Source organism: Alosa sapidissima, chromosome 19, assembly GCF_018492685.1.
Source record: "Alosa sapidissima isolate fAloSap1 chromosome 19, fAloSap1.pri, whole genome shotgun sequence".
In the NCBI taxonomy this organism is placed as follows: domain Eukaryota; kingdom Metazoa; phylum Chordata; class Actinopteri; order Clupeiformes; family Clupeidae; genus Alosa; species Alosa sapidissima.
Window position 1 is genome coordinate 17,065,129 of NC_055975.1, and position 26,934 is coordinate 17,092,062.

At 44.0% G+C, this 26,934-nt stretch overlaps 3 protein-coding genes across 5 annotated transcripts; 2 read left to right on the forward strand and 1 right to left on the reverse strand.

Moving 5' to 3' along the window:
* Window positions 1-728: 728 nt before the first annotated feature.
* Window positions 729-16,397, forward strand: nrde2 (NRDE-2, necessary for RNA interference, domain containing). 3 transcript variants are annotated; one of them, XM_042072856.1, is made up of 14 exons: window positions 729-1,679; window positions 3,335-3,440; window positions 3,676-3,879; window positions 4,612-4,761; window positions 7,285-7,780; window positions 8,091-8,520; window positions 10,506-10,639; window positions 12,351-12,474; window positions 12,732-12,904; window positions 13,177-13,590; window positions 14,118-15,094; window positions 15,222-15,363; window positions 15,683-15,754; window positions 15,898-16,397. In XM_042072856.1, the coding sequence occupies exons 1-14, from the start codon at window positions 1,619-1,621 to the stop codon at window positions 16,021-16,023; spliced, it is 3,609 nt and encodes a 1,202-aa protein (XP_041928790.1). In that variant the 5' UTR covers window positions 729-1,618; the 3' UTR covers window positions 16,024-16,397. The 3 variants fall into 3 exon arrangements, with proteins under 3 accessions (XP_041928790.1, XP_041928788.1, XP_041928789.1); XM_042072854.1 differs by having other exon boundaries at window positions 730-1,679; window positions 3,670-3,879; XM_042072855.1 differs by having other exon boundaries at window positions 730-1,679; window positions 3,338-3,440; window positions 3,670-3,879.
* A 314-nt stretch (window positions 16,398-16,711) lies between these two features.
* Window positions 16,712-21,526, reverse strand: LOC121692832 (26S proteasome regulatory subunit 4). Its single transcript, XM_042071772.1, has 11 exons — window positions 21,462-21,526; window positions 20,542-20,595; window positions 20,244-20,340; window positions 19,588-19,712; window positions 19,211-19,396; window positions 18,928-19,056; window positions 18,612-18,708; window positions 18,219-18,408; window positions 17,832-17,983; window positions 17,334-17,488; window positions 16,712-16,966 (listed from the first exon to the last, which is right to left on the reverse strand). The coding sequence occupies exons 1-11, from the start codon at window positions 21,462-21,464 to the stop codon at window positions 16,832-16,834; spliced, it is 1,323 nt and encodes a 440-aa protein (XP_041927706.1). The 5' UTR covers window positions 21,465-21,526; the 3' UTR covers window positions 16,712-16,831.
* A 94-nt stretch (window positions 21,527-21,620) lies between these two features.
* On the forward strand, window positions 21,621-22,425 carry fam204a (family with sequence similarity 204 member A). The gene has a single exon (XM_042071781.1). It carries the CDS (start codon window positions 21,621-21,623, stop codon window positions 22,353-22,355), a length of 735 nt encoding a protein of 244 aa, XP_041927715.1. The 3' UTR covers window positions 22,356-22,425.
* The last annotated feature ends 4,509 nt before the right edge of the window (window positions 22,426-26,934 follow it).

A 26,934-nucleotide genomic window follows, 5' to 3' on the forward strand; every position in this document is an offset into this window, starting at 1 on the left:
GTTGCATTAACTTGTTAGGCCTACATAACTATGACCAGTTGGATACTGGAACAACAGTGAATTATTTGATTATGACTGGGCATTTCCCTCAGAGCGGCCTGTTGTGCTAGAGCTGGAGCAGTGCAGCAGCATATTAGAAATCTATTGCAACTCATGGATAAAGTCAACATTTTGTTACATTTAACATTTTCAAATCTCTCTCTCTCTCTCTCTCTCTCTCTCTCTCTCTCTCTCTCTCTCTCTCTCTCTCACACACACACCACAAGCATGCACGTACATACACACACACACGAGCGCGCACGCACACACGCACACACACACACACACACACACACACACACACACACACACACACACACACACACACACAAACGCATACTATTATTTATATATTTATTATTTTACCGCAATGCTGTCAACGTCTTTGAATAGAACGTTAAATGCCCCACTGAAGAGCTGGGGCCAGAAGACTACATACATTTTTAAAAAAATAATAATTTGGCACTACGTTATTTCGGCGGAAGAATACGTTGCACGTTGTGGTCTACTCTCTTTTGTTGATGCTAGAGAAATTGCGGCTAATTCTGTGTGGGGTTGCGCGATTGGTTACTCCAGACCTGCAATAGTATATTCCATGTAAGGAGGTCTATGATTGGTTACGTTAGATCTGCAATGCGTCAAGCAATGGCGCTCAATTTAGCTTTGGTGGTGGATGTAAGAATACATCATTGGTAACCATAGTTGGTTATGCTGTACATCCTTTTGGTTGTTAACATATTATCGTTAAACAATAATTGCGACTGACAGTTATTTGGTTGACTCGTATGCTTAGGGAATATAGATCTCTTCACGGCTCTCCTTGAGGATGTGTGGTGTAAAATGATTGGCGACTGGAAATATCATGGAACTATTTGCAAACCGTCGCGGAATTTAAAATAACAGACAGGTCCATCTAAAATGTTATTCGTAGCCTATTTTGGGACTAGTTGAACGATGAATAGATGGTGTGTTGTATAAAATAGCGCGTCCACTAGGCTGGCAATAAGGCTGTGGTTATTGTAGGGTAGGCTACATTCTTTTTAACACTTCTGATGTGAAGTGTAGCCTAAACCTGCGCTCAAGACTTGGCTGTCTAGTTATTTCAACTGGTGCACCATCCAGTTTTGTGATCAGGTTACTAACGTCGGGGTGAGCACGTAGAGAACAAAATCTTCATATATTGACGAGAAAAAGGCCTAAACTGGTTTGTTGTTTAACAAGTCAAAAAAGTCAGTCTTTCCTAAATAATGAGTTACAGTCACAATGACAAAATTAACATATTCCAGAATTCCACATTTCCACTTAATGCAAGACAACTCGCAGCTTATGACAACCAGGACACTGGGAACAAATAAATGCGCACATGAAAACTGAAATGATAAAGCAAATAAAAGTCAAACATGACTTTTATTAATTATTTCCTAATGTTGATAGAAATGACAGTAAAGCCTACACAGGAGGGTGGAAACCATGTGGAAACATATGCGCAAGCTGTCAGATCAAAACTTGCGCGTGTGTTTGGGTTGCGACTTGTGACGTAATATTTCTGCGACTACTTTCAAATCGTTTGCAAGACGAAATGGCCCTCTTTCCAGCGTTTCGTGGAATATCAACTAAAGAAGAAGACAATTCGGTGAAAGGTAAGGTCCGAATGAAGTGAAGTTTGACATTTCGCGTAATGATCAACATGTCATAGCCTACACTTGTTTTCATTTGAGCACGTGACTGATATTGCTTGTTTCTGTGGTATCTTGCGGGGAGAACGCCTGAAGTTTGCTACACATAGGGAATTCGACTTCAGTTAGGTTGTAAAAAGAAGTTATACATTAAGAAAATACTGATGGTTAACATAAGGCAGTTTACATGTAGCACTGACTTGCAACGTTCATGAGGCTTGTCTGTGTTGTCTCTTGAAATGAATCATAGGTCGTTCGACCCACACCACACTGAGGGTAGCCTGCACATTTCTAACTCAGCGGTATGTTGATGGGCAGTTATATAGCAGCTATCAGTCTACTTTTCTGTATTTGCCATAGGTATTTAGGTATTATGGTTAAATTGAAAGCGGCTAATGTTTAGGCCCTACTTTATATTTGAATATTTTGATTAAATAGGTAGAATAGTATATGGCCCATAAAATATGGGACAGATTTTACTTGAAATCTGCAGTCCCTATGCCAGATCTTTGGTACCCTACAAAGGAAATCTAACCTTCCAATAAACAGTGCAAGAACATTTTGGGTGCTGTAACGGACATGATTGGGTTTGTCGGATAAGAAGTAGACTTGAACACTTTCAAAATGTAAAATATAGCCTAGATGTTTGCCGTTAGCCTGTAGTTCAGGCCAGGTTCAGGCATGCAAGTAGGTGACTTTACACCTGGCTTCATTAACGAATTAAGTGTTTATTTCTGTTTCATAGGCCTGCATAATACAGAATATTTGATATGGATGCTGTGATTATAAAGCTCTCTTGTACTCCGCTTCTGAAATACAAGTTTAATGTGGTTCCATAAAGAAGACAATGTGTGTACAAAATGTATAATTGAGTCATTACAGTCATTGACTGACACGGGGTTTGCTCCAAATTGTTGACTTTGCAACAGCAGTGTTCTGTTCAAACAGTAGTGTTAAAACAAATACCTGTCTGTCTTCATCTTTTTACGCTCTTATTTTGGACGATGGAGAATAGTGTGGCATTGTTTGTTGTTATGATATAAAAATTATGATTTTTGGTTTGAATATAGGAGATAAGTAGCCTAGGTTCTAAAAGCTGTTTCATGAGACCATGCAATGCTGTGTTTTAGAGGGTCATGCGTTGTTACCAGAATCTGCTAATAAGTATACCCTCATCCCCAGGTCTAATGTCTCATGCTCTCATGTTGTTGACAAGTAATACCAGTAAAATACTTTCTTAAAGAGTTTTAGTCATAAATTGAAATAGAATATAAATGTATTCTGTAAAATACAGCCCCCCTTCAAAAAATACCTGGACTGACAGTCAGTGTTGTAGCAGATCGACCATATTGTTTTGTGCATATTGACCTGGAGTGACTGATGCATCAGCGATCTCCTCTGTGGCTGCCTCAATAAGGACTGGGGGGCTCTCTGCATCCCATTTGGCTATTTGCAGCTGTGATTAATCCTGTACGCTAAAACCCCTCTGGCTGAATAATTGCGATTGATTGGTCATCTCTCTCTCTCCCTCTTCCTCTTTCTCTCCCTCTCTCTCTCTCCCCTCCTCTCTTTTCCTCGCCTCTCTTCTCCTCTCTACTTCTCCTCGGTCCCCTGACCAGCAGAGACGGAATGGCTGAGCAATCAGAGTTTCCGCTCTGATGATGCCCTAGCGCTCCATCACATTGTGTTGGAGAAGGCCAAGGAGGCTGAGGAAGAGGAGCCCAGGTGATGCGGTTTTTACCCCCCGCTTCCTCTCTCTGATGTTCTGTTTGTATGCACTGTACTGTAAGCCCTATAGCAAATGTGTTTCATCAAAGCCATAGAGAATACAGTAGGCCACACTGATATCCAGCAAGCTGTAGGATCAATTTATACAAATGCAAACATAAGCCCATGGTGACCGCTAAAAGGCTAAGTAATGCATGGCTAACTGTGGGTTTTGTCCCTGTGTTAGTGTCAGTGATAAAAGTTACGGCAGAATCTCTGAGCCAGAAAGTGAAGATGAAAATATCAGCGGAAGACACAGGAAACGGAAGAAAAAAGACAAGAAGAAGAAACACAAGAAGCACAAAAGGAAGGCGGGAGAGCGCTCGGACAGTGATGACTCACACTCGGACACGGTCTACCCGAGTGACCTGCTCAAGAAGGAGAAGGAGGCTCAGAGGTGCCACTGCCTTTTGCAACTCTGCTCTCTCTCTCTACCTCTCTGTCCACTTTCTCTCTCACACATACAGTACACATGCGTGCATTTAACACACTTACTTTGTGAATATAACACAATAATGATTTAGGTGGCAAACTGCTTGGCCTTTGGTCTTTGTTTAGCTTAGCATACAGGTTTACATTTCAGGGCTGCTCTATTTGCCTCCGGCAGATTTATTCAGACTTCCAGTTGTCTTTAACTTTAAAAGGCTCAACTCTATCTGTACTGTGGCAGTAAGAAGCTATGCTCTGCAGAATCGCCATCAATCGGCCTCTTTTTAATCGCTGTACTGCCCTCCCTCTTGTTCCCACTTGCACGCACACACACACAGGCACACACACAGGCACGCACACACACACACAGTTGTTTCTTTCCCTATTATACCCTCATCCCTCTGTCTCTCCAAGCCCTTCTCCCGCTCATCCTCTCTCCCCTCCCCCTCCCCCTCTCCTACTTTCTCTAGCTATTTTTCTTATTCCCTCTCCCATGGCGAGGAGTCCGTTTTGGTTGACGCTACGGCTTCGTTTGCTTTCCCTGCTATTTCTGACACACACACACAGACACACTCATTTGTAACACTCTTGTTCAGTTGTGTAAGGACTCCAGAGACGCCCAAGGTAATGCTTAATGCTTGTATGCTTTTGTCTTTTGTATTTATTTATTATTATTATGGGGTTGGGTTGCCTTTTGCAGACAGGAGTCTCCAGTGGAGGTGGTCCGCCAGGGCAGGTTCCGATGGCTGGACGACCTGGAGTCTGCGGCGGATGGCTTCTTCTGTGTGGACAGGAAAGCGGACCCAGCCAACTGGCAGTACAAGTCTCTCTACCGCGGGGACGTCGCAAGGTGACCCGGGAGCTCTTGAGTGTACCGCGCTGAACGCAACCCTCTAGCACAGTGGTTTTCAAAGTGGGGGCCGCGAGGGGGTGCCAGGGGGGCCTCAGCAAGTTGGAAGGAAAAATAAAAGCAATAAATAAATACATTTACATTTTTTAAAAAATATACCTATTACTATGAGGGGAGGCTGTTATACAAGGGCATTATAATAATTTGTCGCATATCTGAACATTATATTTTCCATGATAATGACTGGGAATAATAGTAGAGTGATGGCTCTTATATAGCAGAAAGCCCCAAATGCAATTTTTACACACTGTATGCTCCATCGCAAAATGCTTGTGGCTAAAATAATTATTACTGTAGGATTAAGTTAATGTATTTTTACATTTGCCGTAGTATTGTCCATAGGTTTAATAACACATAAAGGGGGTCCTTGGCCAGAACCTAGTGGTATTTGGGGGGCCTTGTAGTGGAAAAGTTTGGGAACCCCTGCTCTAGCACACAAAGCCCTTTACATCTCAGCTGCACTAAGGTCTGCTGCTTTCACCCCACACTCCCTGGATTGTCGTTGAGGCTGCAGCCTTGGGAACGGATTCAAACATCCCAGGGTGCAGATCCAGACAGCGTCATTGTGCAACCACCATTACTAAGAGAGGGAGTGTCCAAAAGTTTATGCTCGCCAGTGTTTGACAATGGCTGTTGCACAATGTTGCTTTTGGGAAATTCACCCCAGATCTGTTTTTTCCCCCCAAATATGTGTGTTGGGGTAGGACACAATATAGAGTCAAATTTGGTCAACGTTATTCCACAAAACAAGTTTAGATATGTGTTGTGTGCTTCTGCTTCCATTTTTAGTCTGTCCGACAGGGACACACTTTGCTCTGAGAAATAGCTGCGGTTGGAAAGGTTGCTATGGCAAAAATACCCTACAGGAATGTGAAAAAATAGATACCGGTATATAGAAGATTTGTTTGACTCCTTAAATACCATTTTTTCCCCTTGATTCATGGGTGTCTGTGTTTGAAACTAAATGAGTGATTTCTTCGTGTGCGAGTTTGGTCACACATTCCTTTTTCAAGTTCACCTGCTGTCCTCAGAGGAACTTAACAGGGAGCTGAAGGCCATTCAAAGAGTGTGCCAGATTCTCCATTAGGACATATTGAGAGCCCTCCGTGTATGTGTGATTGTGAGCGCTACTGTTTGTGTGTGGTCTTTTGCTATTTCAGGATAGTTATGAGTGTATTTGTCACTAAATCAGTGAATGGGTGTCTTGGAGAGTTGGAAGAAGAGAACTTGAGCATCTTGTCGTATTAGAGACATAAATGTTCAAGTGTCATCCTCTCTGTGCTGCCACCCAGTCTCACCCAGTCTGGCCGTACCACTGCAGCCCCCTGGCAACTGTGCAGGGTGAGGGCATCTTGCCATTCTATGCCCTTCTCTCCCAGGTAGACCCCCCCACCACCCCTGTCATGCGGCATAGAAATGAGTGAGGTATTTGAGGTTTTTGGATTTTTTTAGTCCTTCATCTTTTCATGTTTTTTTTTAAAAAAAAAAAACTTTTTTAATGTTACAGTGTAAGTCTTTGCTTTAAAAACAGTAAACAGTTTATGATGGATTTAAACCAGACATGATCTGGTTGAAGATCTCCCTATTTGTACATTATTTTAGCTTACAGAAATAACAGGAACTGCGCCGTACACCTGTGATTGCTGCAGTTCTTGACAGTCTCTGCTGAAAGGACACATACGTTCTCCATGTTCTTTAGTGTCAGTCGCAGGACCAGTTAAGCTCTTCATGAAGATGTGGGAGCAGTATATTATACTCGGCACCCTAAAGAACCGCCACTGCTTCAGCTCCTGGACCAGAGCCAAATGACTGAGGAGTCAAAAGCAGCCATCTGTAACTCAATAGACTGCAATCAATACTCACTAACGCTCACACTTGCTCTCTCACAACCTCACCACGTCTCTAGCTTTCTTTCTACTCCATTCTCAGATACCGGCTTCCCAACACACACACACACACACACACACAGGCGCACACACCCATGCACACACACTAGAAAGAGAGATATCAGATCGATACCCGATGAGTACACTCTTATTGATACGCTAGCTGCAGCTCAGTTCAGCCTGCTGCAGTGGACGGCCTTTCCCTGCTCCTGAAGGTCACTCACACCAAGTGAGGAGGGAGAGAGGGGAGCGGGAGCGTAGTCTTAGGTCATCATCAGCCTCTTTATCAGCAATCAGCTACTCAACTCAGCTACTTTATATATATATATATATATATATATATATATATATATATATATATATATATATATATATATATATATATATTACACACAATTCATGGACATTTATATTATATTATATTTACCGGTATATTATTACGTCTGGTCCCAATGATTTTTCCACATATTTCTCACGTTTTTACTGCTTTTACTGCTTTTAGGGTCTGTACTTGCAATGCAACCCAAAACCACTCACTCTATTTTTATCCGACCCCCTCAACTCCTCTGTGTCTCAGGTACAAGCGGAAGGGCAGCTCTTCTCTGGGACTGGACGCGCGCTCGCAGGCCGTGAGCTGGGATGAGCCGGCGGGCCAGGAGAAGAAGCGGGCGGCACCGCGCCGAACTGAGCGCTACTACTCCTCCCAGGCTCGCCAGCTGCTCCGCTCCGACGCCCTGCCATCCCGGCCACCGGCACCAGGGGGCAGTGCTGAGGAGCCCGGCGGCACCTCCTTCATCCCCCTGCCCTCGCTCTCTGCCGAGCAGGAGGCTAGCGCTACCGCTAAAGGCTCGTGCTCGTGGGTCAACCCGCTGGGCGTGTACGACGCGGGCACGGCGCTCTGGCTGGAGGGCAAAGGTCAGGCGCCCGCGCCCCATCAGGAGAAGGGTGGAGAAGAGAGGAAGAGCGCGGACACGCCGGAGGCCAGGCTCACAGCGAGGGTGGAGGAGCTCAACCGGAGGGTGAGGGAGAACCCCACCGACACAGAGGGGTGGCTGGAGTTCATACGCTTCCAGGTACGCCTTTGGCAAGGAGCCTTCACATACCTCTCTCTCTCTCTCTCTCTCTCACACACACACACACACACAACCCTTTAAAGCCCCGTAAAGACCTGTTAATCTCTCTCATACACACATTTGCAGGTGCACATGCAAATAATTATTGACTTGGTAACTTAGAGATCTAGTTGTCTTAGCTTTGATTTTGGGGATGCAAAATTGTTTTAGTAATCAACAACAGTCTTAATCTTTTTAATTTACCTACTATTTTAAAGTAATTTCGACCCTTCCTATGTCTCTTGTGTGTCTCTCCTCTATCTTGGCACAGGATGAGTTTGCGGCGTCAGGGGCAGGGCTGGGCGGCGGCGGTGGTGGTGGTGGTGGTGGTGAGGCCGACGCTGCCGAGCACCGGCGTGTGTCCACGCGCGCGGTGCTGGAGAAGAAACTGGCTGTTTGCGAGCGAGCGGTCCAGAGCAACCCGGGCTGCGTGGCGCTGCAGCTGGCCCGGCTGTCCGTGTGCCGCGAGCTCTGGGAGCCGGCCGCGCTGCTCAAGGAGTGGAAGAAGCTGGTCTTCCTGCACCCCAACAGCGCCTCGCTGTGGCGCCGCTACCTGCGCTTCTGCCAGGGCCACTTCGGCTCGTTCGCCGTGACCAAGGCCAGCGCGGCGTACGGGAAGTGCCTGACCACACTGGCGGCGTGCGACGACGGAAGCATGCTGTCTCACCCAGCGCTGCCCGGGGCAGAGGAGGACATGTTGGGTACGTCCCTCCCCTCCCCTCCTCTTTATCCTCCAGTGCCCCAATGTTCTGTCTATCCTTCTTTTCCCTCCTCCATATCTCCATCTTTATTAATCTTTAGACTTTATTAACATCCCATCTTGGAGTAAATTTGGGAGTATATTTGTATTTATTGAGTCTTTGTGATAGAATGTCTTCTCTGTCTTTGCTTCTGTTGTTAACTCCCTGTTTCGACCCTACTTTTATCCTCCTTTTCTCTCCATTCATTTCCCCCTCTAATATTCTGTACCTTATCCTTCTAATATCCTTATCTAATATACTGTAAGTGCTTTTCTCACTTTCCCTTCTTTCCTCCTGTCCCAGTCTCTCTTATTTGCCTCTCCTCTTTTCCTCTCCTTTCCTCTCCTCATTTCTCTCTTCTCTTCTCGTTTCTCTCCCATTCTCTTGTCACTCCTCCTCTCTCAGTGTGTGAATCGTCAGTCATCATCCATCTCTTCTTAGTGTGGTTGTGACACAGGCTAATAGATGACCCGCGCATGATGGAGAGTGTGTGTGTGTGTGTGTATGTGTGTGTGTGTGTGTGCGCGTGTGTGTGTGTGTGTGTATTTCAGGGATCCTACGCAGTATGGAAAAGTATGGAATTTGATTGGAGTATTTTTCAGGTCTGGAGAAAAGAAAAGAGGTTATGGAAAAAAATTGTTTGTGTTTCTGGACTATTGCATCTACAATATTTGCCTGTTCACCAATGTGTGAGACCACACTGAGAACTATGAACTGTTCAAATATGTTTGAGGTGAGGTTAGCTTTCAACTTTACACTGCACTTTGTGCAAGTAATTTATACTTTACCCTAGTTTTTAAAATATAGTCAAATATAGTAAAAAAAAAATTACAAAAAATAAGTATGGAAAATATGGAATTTTGAAATGGAAAATGTGTAGGAACCCTGGTATTTGCATACTGGTATGTAATAAGATAAGGGACAGTGAATAATCCCGCTCCATTTGCATAAAAACACACGGTGCACAAATTATTTCTTTCTCTTCTTTGCGCCGCTCTCTGTCTCTTGCTCTGTCCTATTTCCTGTATCTCTATCTGTCAATTTCATAGTCTGTCTCTGTCTGTCTCTTCTGTATTGTCCAGTGAGCTGCTACCACAGTGTCTCTTTACTAGACTAGATCTCGCATACAGCACCTCACCACATCACTGTTTCTTTTGTCAGAGCTTCTGGATGAATTGGTTTGAGTGTTTTTTTTTGTTGTTGTTCCTGCTCCCGCTCAGTTGTGAGTGGAGCAGAGTGCAGAGTTAGCATGTTGGTGTGTGCATTAGCCAAATGAATATGTCAGAGGCGGGCAACCTGTGGACGACGGCACTCTTGGACGTGACGGATCAATCTGTGAAAGCCTTTTAGAGGAGCTGTCAGCAGCGCCAAGGCTGTGAGGGGGGCCGCCGTTGTGCTGTGTGCTTCAGAGGCACTCCGTTGTTCTGCAGGAGAAAGCCTCGCTGTGCTGATTTACTTAACTGCTGAGACGGAGAGTATTTTCTGTTTTTCAAGAACGCTGAGGTGGACAGTGTGGTGTGTGTGTGGTCACAGGTGCCCTCTGGTGGCCACTCTAATAGTGCACGTCAGGTGACGATTGCGATGAAGTGATGATTCTGGTTTTCTGTTCCTCAAAGGTGCAATATATTACAGTAGGGTCTGTTGTCGAAAGGATGTATTATCCACAGCAATGGCGTGGAACCACGAAGAAATAGCGATTTTCCTAGATCATGTGTTCCCATCAAAAGAAGTTAGACATATAGAAATATTAGAGTGTTAGAAGAACATTTTTAAACAGTTGCTTTGGAATGGCACCACCATTACTGGTTTGAAGCTATTGGTTTTGAAAGTAAAAGCTACACTATAGAGGTAGTATATATTCTGTCATTTAGCAGGTCCACTGTTCTGATAGCCTTCTGCTCTGTCTGTGTGTGTGTGTGTGTGTGTGTGTCCTCTCCCCCCTCTAGACATCTTCCTGCAGCAGTGTCATTTCCTGCGGCAGGCAGGCCACTCAGAGAAGGCCGTGTGTCTGTTCCAGGGCCTGCTGGATTTCACCTTCTTCAAGCCGGACAGCGTCAAAGAGCTTCCCACCAGACAGCAGGTAACACACAGACACAGACACACCCTTGAGCTCAGCATGGTAATGACATGCACGCACACACACACATTCACGCACAGCATGTGTGCTCAGTGCGTCCCTGTTGTGAGTCTTCATTCACACTCCTCCTTGCTACTTTGACCATTGTACAGCTATACACAGCCCACAAACAGCAATAACAGAAATGCAATTAACGCTCCGCTGCCACCCACCTACCCATCCTTCCCCACTGAGTGTGTGTCGGTGGGATTACTGCTCATATTTTCCCTCTGCTCAGAAATAGCTCCTGAAGAGGAGGCACCAGGCACCAGGCCGCCCTGTGCTGATGAGCTTGGGATATTGTGACGCCAGGCGGGCGCAGATGCTTGTTTTTGGTCGGCGTGTGCTGGCGAATGACAAGCGCCTGTTTAGGCGGCGCGATAATGAGCCCGGCAGGAACAGACGAGCATTAATGTCCTGCTCTCTCACTCTCTGTAGATCTGTCTGATGAGAAATGTGACTGTGCATATTTTGTGACTGTGAGGCGTCACACATACGTGTCCTGGACCAGATGAGCACATTTCAGATGCTGATTAGCTAGCGTTGTCTTTATCAGGAAAAACAACAACAACAACAACAACAACAACACTTATTGTTTTTACACTGTGGTCAATTATGTTCTTGTTTAGATTTGGGGATTGACATTTGTAGAATATCAAGAGTGCAACATTGGCGAAACAAAATCAGTGTTGTTTAAAAACACCTTTTTGCATCTGTTAGGTTAAAAACTAAGTCTGTAATTTTGTTTGCTTTTGATATCCTAAAGTCTAGTGGTCTTCTTGAGTGGTGTCATTATCATTTTTACAACTTTGTCTTTTCAGAGGTGTATGTTCACAGTTTGTCTTGCAGTACTATAGGAATACCTAGCATCACTTTTGGTGTTGACCTAAATATCCCCACATATTCAGGGCACAACTAATATGTGACACTGTCAGAGTCCTTAGGGAAATGGTTGAGTTCATCTCCGACATCCATCCTTGTGTTTTAAGCACACACCCCCATCCCAATAGCAGTAGAGAAATCCCTCTACGATTGGCTGGCTGACATGCCTATCTCCATTCGGATTGGTTGGCCATGATTCCCTCTCGCCCCACTCTCCTCTTCCTCCTGCAGTATGAGGCAATGCTGCCCTTGGCCCCGTGCGCTTGAAGTGCTGACTGCATTAGATTAGCGGCCATTAAGATGGCGGAGTTTGGCCCTTTGAAGCTGACGCGGTACTTCGCCACGACTCGCTAAGTGATTGGAAGTGTCATTCGCTCCTGGTCCGAGGGGGAATGTCATCTTTTATTATCGACTTTCACTCATTCCACTCTACCACTCTCCTCTCGCCAGGGCAGGAGCCATTGTTTTTATAGATGTTGCTTCGTTCTATAGTCTCTACTGGGCTGCTTGATCTGATCTGTTGAACTGTTCTTTCAGCGTTGAAACAAACCAATACGATAGAAATTAAGTTCAGACCAGCAAGCTCATCAAACAGCCAGACGCACATGCACATGTAATTGGAGCCCTTAAGAATACAGCCGTTAAATGTGTTGTGACTTAAGTTCGGTACGTAAGTGTGTATGTCTTTTGTGTGCGTCCACAGAAGCCTACAGTCTTGTAGTAGGTGTTTCAATGTTCGTCATTAAAACAATCTGATGTGTGTTAACTCTGCCCTGGTACCCTGGTTTGTCAGGTGGAGTTCTTCGAGCCGTTCTGGGACAGCGGGGAGCCGCGTGTGGGGGAAAAGGGAGCGCGGGGCTGGAAGGCCTGGATGCTGCAGCAGGAGAGGGGGGGCTGGCTGGTCCCCAGTGAGGCAGGTTAGTCGACAGACTCCGGTTTGTGAATTAACACAATTGGCCAGTTTCCCGTATATTGATTAAGCCCAGGCCTAGACTAAAGCTTTTTTCAATGGGTATTTTTATTGAAGTCTTTCAAGTTCTTTTAGTTTATGACTAGGCTTAATCCATGAATGGGAAATTGTCCCATTGAGTATAATCATAAAAGAAAATATTATATACCGGTATTTTAACTCGTCCAGATATTGTTGTATATTTCTATTTATTTTCTGGGACAGATGAGGATGATGACGATGAGGGTGATGATGAGGAAGTGAAGGATAAGACTCTGCCCAAGTGGAGGATCTGGCTGGATGTGGAGACAACACGTGAAGCCAACCACTGGTTGCCGTGGAGACCTGACAAAAGCACAGGTCAATCAGAGGAAGACTGCGAAGATCCCGAGAGACAGGTACTGGTCATACATACAAATCTCATCACTCACTCTCTCTCTCTTATCTTGTTCACTCACACTCTCTCTCTCTCTCTCTCTCTCTCTCTCTCTCTCTCTCTCTCTCTCTCTCTCTCTCTCTATCTCTATCTCTCCTCACTCTCTCAAATCTTATCCCCACACACACGATGTGACCCGATGAAAGCAGTGTCCCACATACACTCACCTGCATATCAGTCCTCCCTTGGTGTGTTGTTGACTTCTGACCAGCGCCATCTGACTCACCTCCGCAGGTGCTTTTTGATGACATCGGCCCTTCCATGATCCGCGTGACCCGGCCCAACCTGCAGCTCCATCTGCTCGCCAGCTTCCTCCACTTCCTGGGGCTCCCCGTCCTTTCGTCCACCTCCTCCTCCTCCCAGCTCCGGAGCCTGCTCCTGGACGACCTCTCCCTCCTGCAGGACCAGCGGGACCCCGAGCGACCTCTGACCTCCATCCACCTTCAGTCGTCGTCATCATCGTCGTCACTGTCCGGAGTCAGCCCAGTGGGCCACATGACTGTCCTGGGCACGCCGCACAAACAAGCGGGGCTGTGCAAGCCGGGCGAGGAGTTTGTCCAGAACGTCCTGCAGCAGGTGGCGCCGCTGCTGCCTGCCGAGGACAGGGCCGTGCTCCACCTGAGCTGGCTGCAGTACGAGAGGCTCAAGGTGAGCGCAGTGTGCCGTGGTGTCCTCCATCCTCACGTCACCCCTGCATCCTGCTCCTGTGTGCTCCACTTTTCACTCTCCTAACCTGCAGTGCAGCAGCTTCATATTGGGAGGACCTGATTTACAGAACTGTCAAGTGTAGATCATAAATCTGAGACTACCCAAGGCAGTTTGTAGCATCCTCGTATCAGTTTCCAGCATCTTATCCTTTTAGAGCTTAAGTTGAGTCTGTTTATCCTCTAAGAGCTGAAGTTTAATCTGTGTGTTCACTCTTTGTTGAATGAGGGCATGTTGAATGAGGGCATGTTTTTGTCATGTGCTATTGCATGAGCGACACACGGCCATTTAGACATATTTTTGACATACTTTCTGATAAATAGGCTCTTGCTCACAAACACGTACGTAACATGTAGATAGGCATCCACAAACACAAAATCATGCACAGAATATATGTCCATATAACACCACTGGGATTGGCAGTCAGTTGTTTATGAACAATCCTTCCTTCTTCCTGGCTTCTCTGGCAGGTTTTGAGGTGTGTGCGCAGCGGGAACAAGAAGCGCCTGCGCGGCCAGGGCAAGCGCAGCAAGCGGCTGGCCAAGCGTCTGCTGAAGGAGCCGGAGAACCGCGGGCGCCTGGGCCTGTGGCGCGAGTACGCCCACCTGGAGTGGCTGCTGGGCAACCTGGAGGAGGCGCGCAAGGTGTTCGACACGGCGCTGGGCATGGGCGTGGCCCGCGGGCTCAAAGACACTGCGCTGTGCCACCTCTGCCTGCTCTATGCCCAGTTAGAGGTGGAAGAGACGTGGCGGGCAGAAGGACAAAGCGCTGCAGGAACTGCCCCCGCGTCGTCCGCCGCTGTGCATATTTTGACCAAGTTAGCCGAGGAGGCGACCTATACCCCTTTCTCAGGGCAGGTGGCTCCGGTAGCCATTTTGAAAGCCAGGAAGTCCTACGAGCAGGCTGTGGAGGTCTGCTTAGCTGGGCTGGAAGCCGGGCGCTCTAAAAAGGCCCAGCATGTAGCAGGACTTGTAGGCTGCTATGCTCTCTTCCAGTACTTGACTGTGGGTATGGACGCCGCTAACATGGTATATAGGCAGGCCAGAGAGAGACTGGGGCAGCATGCTAGTACGACTCAGCAAAATACCTCGGTAGATAGCAGTAGTGCTAATGCTAATAGCAGTAGCGGTAAGGCTACTAGCATTAGTGTTACTGGAGAGTGCGAGGCCCTGGCTGTTCAGCAGGCGGCGCTATTGCGCCACCACACCAGCACCTCCGTGTTCCCCTTGGTCCACCTGAGGGAAGCACTCACCTCAGCCCTCACTCACTTCTCCACCAGCGCCCCCTTGTGGCACCTCTACGTGCAGGCTGAGGCACGGTACCACAGCGCGGGTCGAGCGCGGAGGTTTATCCACAGCGTGATTAAGAGTGACCAGAGCGTGGTGCCATACCTGTTTGCCGTTTGGGCGGAGCAGGGCAGGAAAGAGCTGCTGGACTCTGTGCAAAGGTTAGACTGATGATTCTAATGTAGCTTCCCCCAGAAGATGTTATGTCTCTTTCAAATACAATATTTGAATTCAAAGTGAAAACAGTCTACTTTGTTTGTTTGTTTGTTTGGTTTCCTTAATATTCAGGTCTGGTGGAATTGGAGATACTCTGCCCACAATACCGGAAAACGGACTGAGCAACCGTATCCGGTCGCTGTTTGAGGCTGCCACGGCAACAGAGGAGGGAGCCCAGTGTCCGCTGCTTTGGAGGATGTACCTCAAGTTCATGGTAAACAGACACAGAAAGCTGTTATAACCGTTGACATCTAACACAGATTTCGTCGAGTTGATTTTTAGTCTTAGCTGGGCTACATTTGGCTGGCTCTCCAGATGAAACACCTGTGGAAAAAATAGCAGTCTGAACTATCAAAAGCAAGTCTGCATAAGAAATTGAAAAAGAAATGCATAAGTGCAATACTATGATGCATGCCAAATAACTTGTTATGAAGAGGCTACAAAACTCAAAAAAAAATCTGTAGTGGAAAAGGTGAATGGTTGTCAAAAAGCTCTCTAGATTTGAAGAGTGAGGGGTTATTTATTTCTAACAGGCTTCAGAGGGCAACAAGGAGAGGGCCAAAGGGATCTTCTACAAAGCTCTTCAGAACATCCCCTGGGCCAAGGTACACATGGACTAATCATATCCTATACAAATAAAAATTATACATTTTAAGTCCCTCTGAATTTCAGAGGTTGCATTTAAGCTTGCATTACTCCATATTTCTGAAAAGTAAATGTGTGTGTGTGTCTGTCCGTCCGTCCTCAGGGCCTGTATATGGATGCAGTGCTGCTGTTCCCAGATGCTGTGACTGAGTTCCTGGACCTGATGACTGAGAAGGAGCTACGGCTCAGAGCACCGATGGAGGAAGTAGAGATCCTGCTGGAGGATTAGCACTTATTAACCCTACCCATAGTGCACCAAAGACAAACAGGAAATCCCTCTGAAGGGTGTACACCTCAAAGCTACACACTGTGCCGGATTGGCTCACAATGCACAAGTGGAGGAGATTATGTCACATCAGATATGTGCAACGCCACAAGTTGATGCTGGCTACCTGCAGATGTATGACCTTGTTTGAATGAATTAAAATGTGAGTGTGTGTGTCTGTGTGTTCATTTTATAATCATTACAGATTGATTTCACAAAGGATGCACAACTAAATTGATGTTGATTATTTTTGATAATCATAGAATTTCTGTATGTGAAAAATATTTTTGAATGACAAAATAAAACATTAAGGAACCTACACCTCCCATTTACTGAAATGGTGTCTTCATCTCATTTTGCTACATACTGTATATTCTATGTTGAATAGACCATGTATATGCAGAATTGATTCCTACTTCATTTCATATCTAGATTCAGAGCAAGCAGTGTAGCCTGCATTCATAGAGAACAGATTTTTATTGAAAGCTAGAGTTGACAAGACTAAAACATGAAGATTAATTTACTGTACACTGCTAACTATGCTTGCATGGGTTTTCAATTAAACACGGTCTTTAATATTGTATTGGTGATTCCAAAGGTACTGCATGTTGTGTAATGTGATGTGTAATTTTACCACACAAAGTGAGGTTTCTGAAATTGATGTCTTTTATTTGCATTGGAGAAATGAATGGCAGCTGGGAAAGCTAACGGGAGGCTCAGTGCTAACGCTAACAAATACAAAAAATATATATATAGTATACGAATAGTGAACTCAGAGGTAGAGGCCCTCCGGCGTGCCCTCCTGCTTCTTGTAGAGCACGTTCTCTTTTGACTTCTTGAAGTCCTCGTTCGTCACCTTCATCCTCCTCTCCCTCAGCGCCATAAGCCCTGCCTCTGTGCAAATGGCCTGAAACAAAAAAATAGCGAGGGGAACAACATGAGTCGTGGAAGGACAGGAACGGGGGAAAAAAACCCCATATCAAAACAAATCTGCCACTTAATTGAAGCATCTGTCAGATACGGTGCCAGACTTTCTCTCTGAGGAGCGAAGCTGTCTGAAGTGTGAAGGTTTTTATAGTTCTGCTCTGAATGTGATGAGCTTAGGCTTGTGAGTGTTTGTGGGAAATTTGAACAGATGTGCCAACATCACAGCTGATTTGTTATGCATTTTAAATGCAGTATGCATTCGCGCATTTAAATCACTGGGTGATTTTCTGACGATTAGCAGCAAAGCTGTTAAGAAGCTGTCTAGAAGTGAAGGGCATTTTAAAGACCTTTATGTCTGCTCCTGAAAGGTCATCCTTGGCGAGAATGAGGTCATCTAAGGTCACGTCGTCAGCCACGGTCATGCGGCTGGTGTGGATCTGGAAAATTCTGCGCTTAGTTTTCTCATCCGGAAGCGGGAACTCAATTTTACGGTCGATTCGACCTTTGCAGCAAGGAGGAGAAAAAATAACAGTCAATCATCAGTCACAGAGAGAGAAACAGAGACGGTACATTTTACAGCACAAGCTGGGCCTATTCGACAACTATACTAATAACAACAGCTAAATAATTCCTTTGCCATCTTTGCAGCTGGGCATATTTGATCAACTTATACACTTAAATCACATATGATTTTCACTCAACGAAAAGACCTAATGAACATTTTAGTATCTTAATACTTAATAAATAAAAGTTACGCTTAGTCTATAAATGCTCTATAACTGGGTTACAGAGGATTTATAGATGATGTATAAATGCATTATAACATGTAATGTGATAACATTTACCTGGCCGAATCAGAGCAGGGTCCAGAGTCTCAATCCTGTTGGTGGCCATGATGACCTTAACGTCGCCCCGGGAGTCAAAACCATCCAACTGGTTAAGGAGCTCCAGCATGGTCCTCTGGATCTCCCTCTCACCCCCCGAGTTTGAGTCGTATCTACAAAGGCATGGGCAAATTAGTCAAGAATCACAATTTACAAATTAATCCATGTTTTGCTTTGATTTGAAAAAAAAAATATTCTAACCATTTCTGTGATGTTCTGTGAACTCTTAAATGATAATATATGTATAGATTTTTCGCCCCTGAAATCAAACACTCTTTGACGGAAATGAACTTAAAAATGAGTAGTTTCTTGTGGCACTAATCATCCCTGAAGGCTAGTCCCTCTCACCTCTTTGTTCCAATAGCGTCAATCTCATCAATGAAGACGATGGAGGGAGCATGTTCCTCCGCCACTCTAAAAAGCTCACGCACCAGCTTCGGCCCATCGCCAAGATACTTCTGGATGAGCTCTGACCCAACAACACGTAGGAATGTGGCAGACGTCTGGTTGGCCACAGCTTTAGCTAGAAGCGTCTTACCTTCAAAATGACAATGATACAAGGGATTTTAGAGAAGGCTGATAACAGCAATGATCATACATGTCAAGTCTAAAAGATTTCCCATAAATCTTACGTATTTCCACCCAATATCACTGACTGAGGTATATACTGTTTGAGAGACCCTATAGTCTATCATAAGTACCTGGTCGGGGAAAAAAACTATTGCACTGTGTGCATCATACCTGTCCCAGGTGCTCCGTACAAGATGACTCCTTTGGGTGGCTTAATTCCCATCTCTTCATAATACTCTGGGTGTGTCAGGGGGAGCTCAACAGATTCCTGTGAGGGAGAACACATTTACTGCCTTAGAGCTGGGTAAAGACTTAGAGATTTAGCTTCATCAGCTATCCATACTATCCAGCCACACTTCTGTCGCTGACTTTTTAAAGAAACTTGAATGTTATGTACCAATTGTTTTATGAGTATGTTTGTAACACTATCATACGATGGCGAAAATAATTAACGAATTTGCCACAGTTATCACCATAAACAGTATACCTTGATCTCTTGGATCTGACTGTCCAGACCTCCAATATCTGCATAGGTTTCCTGTGGTGCCTTCTCCACTTTCATAACAGTCACCAGGGGGTCTGTGTCATCCATCAGGACCCCAATGACTGCATGCACCTTTAAAATGAAAAACAGAACACTTGTCAGTATAGGCAGATGAAGTGGATGTTACTTGTTATGCATCATAATGTGACCTTGGTTAGCATCTTCCTGAAAAACTCTTCGACCGAGGCTTCATTGAAGGCTAATGGGCTACCTTGTTCTATATTACCTTATGATTGAGGAGTACAGAGCATCCTGGTTCTAGAAGGTCTTTATCTACGAAGGACAGAATGCTGACATAGTGCTCCGAGCCCACAGATGTGGACACGATGGCATGGTTGTCATCAATGATTTCCTCCAACGTTCCCACTGACATGGGTGTCCCCCTCAGGTCATCAACCTTTGACCTCTCTTCCTGTAGCCAAAACAGTCAAAAAAGAAAGCCGTTTAGCTGAGCTTTTTACTTAGCTTACAAGTCTCCTGGTATCATTCATTAATCTGTCAGCAGCACATTACATTACTGAATTGCATTTGTCCAAATCCAAGACATTACACTAATTCCAGGCCTGCTCATACAGGACAAAATGACAGATTAAGGATACAAACCTCCTGTTTCTCCTCCAGTGGCTTCATCTGCTCTTGGTTCCTGATGAACTCCTCCTCCATCAGCAGGTAGTCTTTGATCCTCTCTTGTTTAAGGAGCTTCAGTCGGCACTGTGTATGAGGGGTTACTGACAAACAGCAGAGAACGCCATTTTTAGTGAGTACTCAGCGATACACAGTAGATAGAAGAAATCCAAGCTGACCCACTGACAATCAGCACATCTTGTAAACATATAGATCGCTGCACTTACTGCCTATATGCTTCAGCAAATGTTTTTGCATCCCAACAATCAACAAACCCATGAAGAATGAATAAGTAAGTATTTATTTATATAGCACATTTTTCATGTGCAACACAAAGCGCTCCACATGACACACAAGACAAAAGATGCCAGACGGAGCGGCATAATCACCAGCGTACCCATTACACCAAGACATACAAACAGACAACAAACAAAGTAACAAATAATAAAAAAGTAAAAAATAAAATAAATACAAATCAAGACATTATATTAAACAAACAAATAGGCTTAGCAACACCTGGGCATTGGACAGTGATGACGACTGGTGTTATGTGAAAAACACACAACATTTGTTTGCTTTATTTTAAATTATTGCACAAGTCATATATTCCAACAAAAAGCAGGATGATGTCATACCTAATGGTAATTTGCTGGCAGCATCTGGTCCCTTTGATTTTTTCTTCCTCTTTCCAACTCTAGTGGGAATTGGTGGCTCATATTTCTTCTTTTTATCCTGCCACAAAGGAGAATACGGTATAATGACATTAAAACACAGGATTAGATGTTAAAATCCCTTGTGCCAAAATGCAAGGTATTTTGGTACAGCATTTGCTTCTCAACTGGACAAATTTCAGTACATCTTTGCATTTAGTAACCACTTATGAGGAGAAAGTGTCATTGAAAACCTTTTAGGAGCAACACAGTTCAAACTCACTTTGTCATCCTTCTTCCCCCCTCCAGGACCATGGCCACCACTTTGGTTTTGACCCTGTGCAAGATAAGAGACATTTTCAGTGCAGTGTTTCCCACAGAATTAAATTCTATTTGTGGTGGTTGGTTTGCACAATTTAGTAGAACCTGTAAAAATCATTGTGTGGTGGTCAATGTTGATATTGTGCTGGGCCGCCACAAATAAATCAATGTATGGGAAACTCTGCAGTGATGTATGCAATACAAGGCACAACTACAAACTGTAAAACGCACTCTTTAATCAGCTAGCTGACTACAGACATAGACACAAGAAATAACTCAGGTACATACTTAGCATCTGCAATTAACGTCATCTTGAACAGGAATACATGTACGTTAACGTTACAAAACATAATTTGATCTTCACAATCAAATCACTCGCTGACGTTTAACGAATAACAATACCAAGGATGTCAATGCCAAAGTTATCAAACTAACGGCGCTGGAGTTAGTTAACGTTAGCTGGCTCTATATGACAAACCATCATTTGCTAACGTAAGCTAGCACTAGTAAATTGAGCTGAATATCCACTGTCACTGCGCTAACTCCGATAAAAGAACATGCTGTGTATGGACACACAATCAATGTCCTTACAGATGATGTCCGCACACGAACTAAGTTACAAATTTCCACTACTAACAAAACCGTTCTTATTGAGTCTTCAGCCCAGTCACCAGCAAACGTTAGCAACCTGATAGCAAGCTAGCCGAATGTGTTGATAAAATAACACTGGTCCACAACAGAATGCATTACATATCTCCTCACAGTGTACAGTTGATAGTAAATTACACTCAGTAATCATATACATAGAATCATATATTCTATTTTAAAATAAAGATTTAAATTACACACTTGAACATGTACGAAAAATGCTTGCTCACTTACCATTGTCGCTTGTTTTCAGAACATGTGTCCCTTGAAAACTACGTCATGCCGGCAAAGTAACGTCATCATTTATGAGACACGAGAATGGTGGTTCCACTGTAGCCTACTACCAGGTTCTGTGTTGTGCTGTGTAAGAAGAACAGAAGAAATCAACTCGGAATGTATAGCGGACTTCTTCCAAAAGGTCTATCAGAAGCAGAGCTTAGTTCTGATGATTCTGATGCGTGTGCAGGGGACCTTGATGGGGCTACTGGAGCCGATGTGAGAGAATGTAAACAGAATGCTAACGTTAACGCACTCATATCCAGTGAAACTTCACCCACACAAGGTGAGACTCTTGAGTTTGTTGACAGTACTAGGCCCAATCATTCCTCAAATGAATGCTTACCTGGGGTCTCTGAAGAGATGTGGAATAAGTTCAAACACCTTCAGAAGCAAAAGGACGACCAAAGGGGAGAGTTACCATCAACAAAACGAAAAAGAAAGCGAAGAGCGAATAAAAGAAAATGTTCTGACCCACAGCACAAGGAATCTAAACAGGTGGAGGAAGTAAATGCACCAGAAAAACACCTCGAAGGACTGAAGCAGTATTTTGGCATTAATGACAGATTTGAACCCCCGGCTTGTAGCAGGCCGCCTCCTAAATCTGGTCTTGAAAAGACTATTGACAGTGCTATTGAAGCAGGGGACTATAAAAAGGCAGAGGAACTCAGTGACAGTCTGGCCACTCGAGAGCTGGGTGTAAAAATCAAAAACGCGGTTGACTGCCGTGATTTTGTGCAAGATCAGGAAATTGAGGCCTCAAAGGCAGCCCAGAAAAGAAAGAAGAATCTTGTTTGGGGCTTTGAGGCAAAGAGGAGATGGGAAACTAAAAGCAACATGGGCTATATGTGAGCTTTTGTTTGTTAACAAACTATTTTGTTAATTGTATTAAATTAAAAGTTACATTAGCTTTCCCATTACAGTGCAGTGTTTTAATGAATCTCTAGGCCACTAGATTTCTATAAACAAACAGAGCAGTGATCTCCTTCAAATATGGGCAAACTTGGTGTTTTATTATGCCAAAGAGCAACCTGCACACAGTGCCAGATTTACTGCAGTAGTCTTCAGGCAACCATTGGTAGGCTAGGCTACAGTTGTGGGAATGAGTAGGGAAACCTGCATTGTTTATTGTGAGTTCTGTAGCACTTCAACATTAGATTTTAGTTCAATTCTAAGTCGATTTTATAAATGCCATGGCCATGTGAGGTCACATAACTTCTTGTGTTTTCATAATATAGGATCAAAGTCATATCTTACACGAGTGCCCATTTGTAAGCAGAAATAGGGATGCTTCAATGACAGGCTAGGGGAGACAAATGAAACACTTTTTAATTAAATGTAATTTACAAAGACAATAAACACTGAAAGTCAATATTTTGTCACTAGCAACCTACATCTGTCCTCTGTCAAATACAGTTGCATTTACAGCTCTGAACAAAACCGTTCAAGAATTATTTAAGGAGAAGTCGGACGTGCGTTTTGTTTCATTCGTCCCTCCTGGCTGGGACAAATGAACCAGCATGGGGGACGAATGAAGCAAACAGCTTAAATTACGTAAACTTCCCACAACTTCAATATTTGACAACATACCATGAATGGTACTTCAAGTATGTGTTATTTTAGATAGATTGCTGCTGGGCTATATGTCTTGGTTCATGTCTGTTGACAACTCATTGCCGTCATGGTGATGTGCGTATTTCGCGGTTATGGAAATAGCATGCACAATGCCATTAATATAGCTAGAATAATGCATGTTTCGAATTATATAATGTTTCTATAGTACAAAATGTTATTTCACTCTGTTTTTATGTGGTTAAAACCACCACACATCCAAATAAGTGCCCTTCATGACCCACAGGCCGTCAGTCTCCATAGGTTAACATGGCAAAACCCCCTAGGCTGATAGCCCCAAATATATTTGCATCTTTCTAAAACTGCTTTTCCATGTCTCACCTGCATAAAATATAGTATAAACACAGATATGTGTGCATTGACTTAGAATAAATGGGGTTTACTGCCTGGTCGGGACAAATGAAACAGGTGTTTCAATCGTCCCCCATAGACATTTAGCATTATAGGCTGTTTTGCATCCATTACAAACAAACATGCAATGTGAACGTCTGGGATTGGGGAGAGCACTAAATGCTCTACTGAATAAACATGAAGTCAAACCTTTAAATGAAAAACACTCTTTAATAATCAAAAAAACGCTAATGAAGTAAACTTGTGACCATCAAAAATCGTTTATAGCTTGTAACTCCGTGATAACAGGACTAACAGGATTAGTGGTGTGCGATACTGTAAAATCTGGTTTCGATCCGATACCAATTAAATATAGGGCCAGTATTGTCAATACTGATACCAATACTGATATTTGTAACTAAAAGCAGTTTATATACTTTTATGTAGGGGAGAACAGTGTGTCATGATGATGTGAATAAAACATCAATATACTAAATTTAAATACATTTCCATGACCACTATAGCCTAGAAATCTAGACGCGCCCCTAGCAGCGGCAAATTACATTTGCTGCCAGGGCTATGACCACTAATGATTTTATGATTTCCACTGTTAATGGTTTACAAACATTTCAGCAATGAAACATTGCAAAGCGGGCATGCAAAATGTGAAAGGAATGGTGTTTGCATGACTGTAGGCTAGCCCTTGGTGAAACAGGAACATTTTGAACAAATTAAGAGATATTGGAAGTGAACTAAAATTAAAGTATCGATCTCATCATGCTGGTATTGATCCGATACCAATACCAATGTTGGTATCGATACTATCGATATTTGGATGATATGCCCACCCCTAAACAGGATGGTATTTGGCTGAGCAATGGAGGTTAATATGCTCTATGTTTTGTCCAAATGATGTCTGTCTATCATCGTTGCATTCGGAGAAAACCGGAATGTTTCATTCGTCCCCCATTTCAGTTTTGTAAATGCTAGCTTAATCTCCCTTACATTGGGGGCATGTTCACACTTTAGTGAGAATGCCTTGAAGAATAGTGTAATGCTGACATGAATGCACTGTGTTCGTTATGGTCCATGATTCATGGGTGGACATGTAAAGTGAGACGGGAAGAGATTGTAATGTCAAACACAGGAGGTTAACCACATTTATTGTCATATTTGAAATAAGATGTTAACTAGGCTACTCTTTTGTAACATTTATTGGTTTGTACCATAGGTAAAAATATATTTTCCAACTGTCCCATCATAAAGTTAGCAGGATATAGGCCTAGTCTGGCTGCATCAGCTCAGTAGGCCTATAATGCAGAGGTGTATCATGGGATTTGTTACATTTGTACACAGCAGCAAAGATCGTATTCCACAGTTGGATGGAGATGCAGTTATGAAGTCTGGAACATAATTTTCTGGAGCAGATTCTTAAATCAACTGGATTAGATACTATTCCACATTAGATATTTTAACTATGGTGATATTTTATACTCCGACACCAACCTGACATCATATAGGCCTATCATCTCGTCAAATAATTTGTAGGCCTATATTATGGTTAGGCCTAGAGTTGGATGTCTCGAGACCACTTTTACATGGTCTCGGTCTTGTCACAGTCTCGACCGTCTTTGGTCTTGGTCTTGTCTTGGTCTCGGATCCCTCGGTCTTGTCTTGGTCTCATTGTCTTGGTCTTGACTCAGTCTGTCTTGGCCTTGGTCTCGTCTTGGTCTCGATCTTGATACCCTCTGGTCTTGGTAGTGTCTTGGTCTCAGTTTAGGCGGTCTTGACTACAAGTCTAGTTAGGCCTAATCCAGTTTTAGACTGGATTTTATGTCTTGAATTTGTAACAGTGGTGCCAGCTGAATAACAGTTCCCTCCTATCTGATCTTATTACATGTAGCCTACTTTAATTAGTTTTTGCTTCTTTATTGCCCGATTACACACTGCCACTAGGAACATATTTGAATAATTTGTGACTGTGAAGAGTTTGCCTCTCTCTTGTAGTGGGAGCTTGGACCCGACTGTTGTGTGAAGAGTTAATTATTAGAATATCTCTGTAACCTTTATTATGGGAACTCTTAATTCCAGCCATCCAGCAGGCAGCACTCCCACTCATCCTCTGAGATCGGCTCACATTTGACTGCGCGCATTAGCATTCGCTCATTATGAAACCGTAGCAGCAGCAGCACCGCGGCGTCACATTTCTTTCTCCTCAAAAGGCACAGACATTAAAGATAATAATGCGAGCCGACACGGTGAGTACACCTCCGACTGATGAAATATGGAAATGGAGCTTGTTTATTGAGAGAGGTCGGCGTTTGCCTCTGACATTTCCCCCGCATTAAACCCAGAGCCAAGTTCCATTCATCTGAATGTTTAATTTCTGATAAGGGCACACACATTGTAAGCGGTTTCAGTAATGCTACACACTCGAGCTTAAAAGAATATACATATTTTTATTTAAACATATTCATCTCCTCTAAAGTGCCTTTCTTCCTCTGTCTTTCTTCCCCTGCCAGCTCTGTTCCGAGCACACTTTAGCCTCCCTGAATCGCTACTGCAAGAAAACTGGTTAAAATCGGTCCTTTTTTACTCTTTGTCTTCTGAGGAAATTCTAACGCTGTGTTCCCCACAGAGACCTTTTTATCCTCAAAAATACCACAAACTTCCAGCACCCACTTTTGGCGTGTTGAGGCCATTCACCAGGAGAGGGCGTTATGTGCATGCTAAACAATGTTTAGTGCAGTAACTGCACCTGCCCACACCACCATTGAAGACAATTAAATAAGGAATTATTCCATGTCTGTTGTCCCTTTCCAGAAGCAGTGCAAATAAATATGATCTTGCCTATGCTTAGGATTTACACTGCTTATTATTTGTTTAGGACTTTTTCAACATACTACACTCTATGTAATTGGGAAACACCAAATCCTCACAGGAGTGAATTGATCCAGGACAGTCTGCACTCCTTGTTGTAAGATCCACCACTCTGCTGTCTTTGTGAGCTACACTTGACAGCACAGCCACATATCCTGCCCTATACACACAGAGGCTTGCACCGTCTCAGAGATGTACACAGCTTTGATTAAGCCAGGGTTTCTCTCCCTGTCAATCAAATCAGTGCTTTACCTCCTGAGAACCTTGTTCCATTTATGGATTTTGAAAAATATTGAAGATCTCTTGTAGCCTATGTCCATGTTGCTCCTTGTTGATTTGTGGCAGGTAATCCTACTAGATCTGGCATGGATACCAAAGCACTCCAGGATGCACCTCAGAAAGCATCTCCGCCTCATCCATCGCCTCCACATTTCTGAGATGCCATTCACTGATACAGCAGATGCTGCGTGCCTCCACCTGTCTTTGGTTTTTCACCTGACTGAAGAGAGGATTTTGCCTTACATCCCTCTGAACATGTGAGGGAGGAAGTAATTATGCAGATTCCAGAGTTTCCAAGGACTACATGAAA

What these genes read in the sequence shown, in the direction of transcription:
- nrde2 (XM_042072854.1), top strand. Translation starts at nt 1,619, where the DNA reads ATGGCCCTCTTTCCAGCGTTTCGTGGAATATCAACTAAAGAAGAAGAC. An exon ending in GGCAGAGGAGGACATGTTGG is followed by an intron (nt 8,521 to 10,505) that starts GTACGTCCCTCC and finishes TCCCCCCTCTAG; the next exon opens with ACATCTTCCTGCAGCAGTGT. An exon ending in GGATGTACCTCAAGTTCATG is followed by an intron (nt 15,364 to 15,682) that starts GTAAACAGACAC and finishes TATTTCTAACAG; the next exon opens with GCTTCAGAGGGCAACAAGGA.
- LOC121692832 (XM_042071772.1), bottom strand. An exon ending in GGGGGAAGAAGGATGACAAA is followed by an intron (nt 20,341 to 20,541) that starts GTGAGTTTGAAC and finishes CCTTTGTGGCAG; the next exon opens with GATAAAAAGAAGAAATATGA. An exon ending in TGCCAGCAAATTACCATTAG is followed by an intron (nt 19,713 to 20,243) that starts GTATGACATCAT and finishes GCTGTTTGTCAG; the next exon opens with TAACCCCTCATACACAGTGC.
- fam204a (XM_042071781.1), top strand. Translation starts at nt 21,621, where the DNA reads ATGTATAGCGGACTTCTTCCAAAAGGTCTATCAGAAGCAGAGCTTAGT.